At 37.9% G+C, this 5,888-nt stretch overlaps 1 protein-coding gene across 50 annotated transcripts in view; it reads left to right on the plus strand.

The window, feature by feature from the left end:
• Window positions 1-5,269, plus strand: part of LOC126987232 (uncharacterized) — a 58,441-nt gene extending 53,172 nt beyond the window's left edge. Inside the window, exons 9-15 of one of the 50 annotated variants that reach the window (XM_050844416.1) lie at window positions 1,569-4,094; window positions 4,263-4,318; window positions 4,431-4,542; window positions 4,592-4,702; window positions 4,758-4,812; window positions 4,868-5,032; window positions 5,143-5,269. In XM_050844416.1, coding sequence (XP_050700373.1) covers window positions 1,569-1,974 — 406 coding nt within the window. In that variant the 3' untranslated portion in view covers window positions 1,975-4,094; window positions 4,263-4,318; window positions 4,431-4,542; ... (2 more) ...; window positions 4,868-5,032; window positions 5,143-5,269. Of the gene's footprint in view, window positions 1-1,568; window positions 4,151-4,262; window positions 4,375-4,430; window positions 4,543-4,591; window positions 5,033-5,142 lie in introns of all 50 variants that reach the window. The other 49 variants (XM_050846007.1, XM_050846970.1, XM_050844779.1 and 46 more) reach the window with 49 other exon arrangements.
• The last annotated feature ends 619 nt before the right edge of the window (window positions 5,270-5,888 follow it).

Below are 5,888 nucleotides of genomic sequence, written 5' to 3' on the forward strand. Positions count from 1 at the left end.
GATAGAGGACAGGGAGAAACGTATATATGAAGGTAGTGTCTCTCTCTCTCTCTCTCTCTCGCATAAATTTCGATACCTCCAACGCTCAATTCAGAGTGATTTATGTCTGTTGTTCCCGCCCTCCTCCTCCCCTCCCCCCTCCTTTTCCCCCAGTTCCTCTCCCTTCCTCCCTCCCCTCCTTCCCTTCACCCATTTCCTCTCACCTTCATTCCCTCTCTCGCCATTACTCTCCTTCTCTCTCTCATGTTTTTCGTCCTCTCCCATTTTCCTTTCACTTCCACAGACTGTTATATTTTCTCCTTTATCTTTATCATTTCCCCTTCGTCCTCCATTTTTCTTCCGCATTTATCACTTTCTCTTCCCTCTTTTTCGTATCCTCTACTCCTACTCTCCCCTTCTTCTTTTACCATATTCCTTCTTATTCTCCATTCTCCTCTTTCATCTTTATCCCCCTTTCCATCTCTTACTCTTCCTTATAATGTTCTTCAGCTTCCTCTTTGCATTTTTCATATTTTGCTTTTCTCTCTATTCATTGCCCTTCTTCACGTCCCTCTACTCCTCTATCTATTTTCCCATTCTCTCCTAACAACAGGGATCCCGTTTTCCTTCCGACTCTTAATCATTCGGTCACACACACAAAAAAATATATATATAATAGTCACCCACACACCACCTCGCCTCATACGTCTAACTTGGTTCTTACAGTCTCAACCAAGTACATACTCTTTTTCATCCTTGACTGCAATACTTCCTAGGTTGCTGTTTTTATTGTGCATTTTTTTTTATTAAGGGCATGAACAGAGCAAATTGAATAATGTTAAATTTATTAGACGATCTGCTCATTTTTTTTAGACTGGAAGTTCACTGATTCTAATTAACAAGAGATCTTTTTTTCCTAAACGCTCATTGTATTTTTTTCAGCAATTATATTTTTCATGACAAAGAAGTGAAATAGAACATAGAGTTTTAAGCGGCTAGTTTCACATCAGCGGCGTGACGGACATCTGGTGGCAGTCGTGATGGGCCGTCCAACGATATAACCGCGGCATGATTATAATAACACTTCCCTATCAGTAACACTCCTGCTGATACCGGGAGGGCGAGTACGTATGAGGGAGGTGAGGTTGTGCTGGGACGAGATCGATGTGGCATTTTCATGAATAGGGTTGGTGCGGGCGTTCACTTTGAGGCGATTTCACCAGTAACCGGACGAGCGAGGAAGAATTAAAAGTCAGATGAGATAACTTTGAGGGAGAGCACGACTGTAGGAAGAGAAGGTTCATGTACTGTAGATAAAGGGGTCCATGGAAGTGGAAAGAGGATGGATGAAGACCGCAGAGTGTGTGAAGAAAAAAAAGGAACTGAGGAAAATTAAAAGATTTTCAGATTTCAATACGTCTCCAATAAAGAGAAACAAAGGAGTATTACAAGTTCTTCAGATTCTACTAAGGCCCAAATAAAAAGTAACAGGAGCAATTTAAAGTGTTTAGATTCTACTTCGATGCCAATATCCTTTTCCCCCTCCCTTCTTCCCCTTACACATATGACTCTCCCTCTTTCCCCTTCAGATTCTACTACGGCGCCAAGCATCCAGCCTACGGCATCTTCCTTTACAAGCTCGGGAAGGGCAAGATATACTTCAAGGAGTTCCGCAAGGGAGTCAGTCTTCTGGATGAGGCGGAGGCCATACTCACCCCCGCCCTTGGGGACTCACACCCTCTCCTTGAAGACCTACGACTCGTTAACCTGACCGCCAACGAGGACATAGAAATCTGCCTCGAGAGACGTATCGCAGCGGCCATGAAGCGGGAGGAGAAGCTGAAGAAGAAGCAGGAAGAGAAGCAGGAGCAGAACGTATTACCTCTAGGGGATAACTTCGCCCCTCACAAGACCTTCCCGTGGTTCAGCTGCGAGAAAGACAGGATAACGAAGCCTCTCACGCCCCTCTGTCAGAGCACTATGGAGAGAGGTTAGGAAAGGAGTCGGATGGTTCAGGATGATTAGGGAAAGTTAGGATAGGACTGGGCAAGTTGTATGACGATGAGAGAAGGTAGGGAATGGACTGGGAAAGAAAGGGCCGTAGGGGCTATGTTCAAAGATGTGGAAGGCTGTGAAAAGATTGGAAAATGTGGAGCGAATGGGTTTTAAAGATAGGGTAAGTGTGCAAATAAAAGAATAGACAATGAAACTGAAGGGAGAGAAAGTAAAGGCAAAGAAAACTAAGAATATATCAAAAGAAAGTGGGGAAAAAGTTGAAGAAGACATGGATAAAGCGAATAAGGTAGAGACATACGTGGTGGAAAAGACTAAATTACGTGTGAAAGGTATAGAAAAGGCAGAGAAAGTGAAGGAAGCAGTAAGAGAGAAAAGGTTGGGAAAAATATAAGGGAAGGAGAAAGAGGGAAAGTAAAATGAAAATACTCCCCCAATATAACTACAGCGAATACTGAGGTAGAGACGTGAGATGGAAAAGACTAAGATATGTGTGATAGGTGTAGAAGCGACAATGAAAGTGAAGGCAAAGGTGAGAGAGAAAAGGTTGGGAAAAACATTAAGGAGGACAAGAGGAAAATGACATGAAAATATAGCGAAGGAAAAGAGGAAAATGAAGTGAAAATGTAAGAATGGAAAAGAGGAAAGAGAAATGAAAATGAGGGAGGAAAAGAGGAAAATGAAGTGAAAATGAAAGAAAGGAAAAGAGGAAAGAGAAATGAAAATGAGGGAGGAAAAGAGAAATGAAAATGAGGGAGGAAAAGAGGAAAAGAGATATGAAAATGAGTGAGGAAAAGAGGAAAAGTGAAATGAAAATGTAAGAAAGGAAAAGAGGAAAGTGAAATGTAAATGAGGGAGGAAAAGAGGAAAATGAAATGAAAATATAAGGGAGGAAAAGAGGAAAATTAAATGAAAATGTAAGAAAGAAAAAGAGGAAAGAGAAATGAAAATATGAGAGAGGAAAGGAGAAAGGAGGAAAGAGAAATGAAAATATGAAGGAGGAAAAGAGGAAAGAAAAAATGAAAATATAAGGGAAGAAAAAAGGAAAAGGGAAATGAAAGTATTCCTCTTCCTATGTGACCGTCGCTTCCTGCCATCAAATAATGTAAGGTCGTGATAAGTATTGGCAAAGCTCTCTATATTTTTACCGATGTCATCCCTTCGAGGCCATCATTACCGCACCGCCTCTCCCTCCCTCCCTCTCCCTCATCCTCTACCTGTCCATCACATTAACATTATTTTTCTACTGTCATTCGTCACTCACTCACTTTCACTCACTCACTCGTCTCTGGAGGGAAAGAGATTGATTCCGTCTGTCATTCTCACGACTTGGAAATGCAACGATGATGATAACAATGATGATAATGATGATAATAGTAATAATGATAGTAACAATATATCACTTAATTTAACACGGAGAAAGGCATATACGCGCGCTTGTTCCAGTGACCGACTTTTTAAAATACATGAAACCCACGAAGCTAAAAGAAAAATAATGAAAAAAAATAAACTTGAAAAAAATGAATGGGAAAAATATAAGCAAGTTGTAATTGAATAACTTTCTCGCCTCCACTGCAGCTTTGTTTTTTTGTTTTTTACTTATAAGAATATCACGTGTGGTCGAGAATATTTGAGCAATTTCAATATATACACGTTTTACTTTTTCTCTAGTTTATTGTATGTGTATGACTCATGTATTTCTATTAATATTTATTTCTCTAGGTATTTTTCTCTTGTCCATATCCATGACAACTATATTATTTATTTTCTGGGTATCGCTCTAGTTATCTCTCTGTTTTCAATTTATATATTTTAGTTAGGTATTATTATTTTGTTTTAGTATCTCTTTTTCTCTTTCCAATAATCATAACTCGGCTACATTATTCTTTATTTCTTTGGGCATCATTCAAGGCATCTTTCTATTTTCACTTTATTTATCTTTGTTTGGTATTATATTATTGTGCTTCTCTAGGTATTTCATTATCTAGGTATTCGTTTTTATCTTTTCCATATATATAACTCTGCTGTATATCTTTATTTCTCTAGGTACTGTTTTTTCTCTTCCATATATATAACTCTGCTGTATATCTTTATTTCTCTAGGTACTGTTTTTTCTCTTCCATATATATAACTTTGCTGTATATCTTTATTTCTCTAGGTACTGTTTTTTCTCTTCCATATATATAACTTTGCTGTATATCTTTATTTCTCTAGGTACTGTTTTTTCTCTTCCATATATATAACTCTGCTGTATATTATTTTTTCTCTAGGTACTGTTTTTTCTCTTCCATATATATAACTCTGCTGTATATCTTTATTTCTCTAGGTACTGTTTTTTCTCTTCCATATATATAACTCTGCTGTATATTATTTTTTCTCTAGGTACTGTTTTTTCTCTTCCATATATATAACTCTGCTGTATATTATTTTTTCTCTAGGTACTGTTTTTTCTCTTCCATATATATAACTCTGCTGTATATCTTTATTTCTCTAGGTACTGTTTTTTCTCTTCCATATATATAACTCTACTGTATATCTTTATTTCTCTAGGTACTTTTTTTCGTATATATAACTCTGCTGTATATCTTTATTTCTCTAGGTACTGTTTTTTCTCTTCCATATATATAACTCTACTGTATATCTTTATTTCTCTAGGTACTGTTTTTCTCTTCCATATATATAACTCTACTGTATATCTTTATTTCTCTAGGTACTGTTTTTCTATTCCATATATATAACTCTACTGTATATCTTTATTTCTCTAGGTACTGTTTTTCTCTTCTATATATATAACTCTGCTGTATATCTTTACTTCTCTAGGTACTCTTTATCTTTTCCATATATATAACTCTGCTGTATATCTTTATTTCTCTAGGTACTGTTTTTCTCTTCCATATATATAACTCTGCTGTATATCTTTATTTCTCTAGGTACTGTTTTTCTCTTCCATATATATAACTCTGCTGTATATCTTTATTTCTCTAGGTACTGTTTTTCTCTTCTATATATATAACTCTGCTGTATATCTTTACTTCTCTAGGTACTCTTTATCTTTTCCATATATATAACTCTGCTGTATATCTTTATTTCTCTAGGTACTCTTTTTCTTTTCCATATATATAACTCTGCTGTATATCTTTATTTCTCTAGGTACTTTTTTTCCTCTTCCATGTACATACCTCTGCTGTGTACTATTACTGTTGTCATTTCCGTGTGTGGGTTGATAGTAGGCACTGCGCTGTACCTTCATTTATTAAAAAGTTTTGCCTATAAATTGCACGGCTCTTGTTTTTGTGTCCACCTCCCAGCGACTCTTTTTTTTTTTTTTTTCATTATTATTTCACTTTTTTTTTTTTGGGGGGGGAAGGCCGAGACGAGTTCACTTAATGTGCGGTGAATGTCAACACTTATTTTCCAGTACCATTCCGGGTTCACGCGGGCCGCAAATAAAAAGCTGAAATTACCAAGACTCATTTCTCTCTCTCTCTCTCTCTCTCTCTCTCTCTCTCTCTCTCTCTCTCTCTCTCTCTCTCTCTCTCTCCTTTGTCTGCCTAATAAGTGTGTGTGTGTGTGTGTGTGAGAGAGAGAGAGAGAGAGAGAGAGAGAGAGAGAGAGAGAAGAAGTCTGTTCCCTCTCTCATCTCTCTCTCTCCCTCTCTCTCTCTCTCTCCCTCTCTCTCTGGGGCCCCAAACAAAGACACAGGCGGCCGGGTACACACACAATATGCAAACCGAAGGATCCCGCCAATCTATCCTTCATTCCCCCTCAAATCCCTCCATATAAGTGTAAATTCGCCGCCGGAAAAATACCCACGCACCTCGTAGCCGGTCGGGAGGGGGGGGGGGGGGAAGAAGAGTAAAATAAATAACAAACATGCTAATTAAATGGAAAAATTA

This window comes from Eriocheir sinensis, chromosome 1 (assembly GCF_024679095.1).
Source record: "Eriocheir sinensis breed Jianghai 21 chromosome 1, ASM2467909v1, whole genome shotgun sequence".
Lineage (NCBI taxonomy): Eukaryota > Metazoa > Arthropoda > Malacostraca > Decapoda > Varunidae > Eriocheir > Eriocheir sinensis.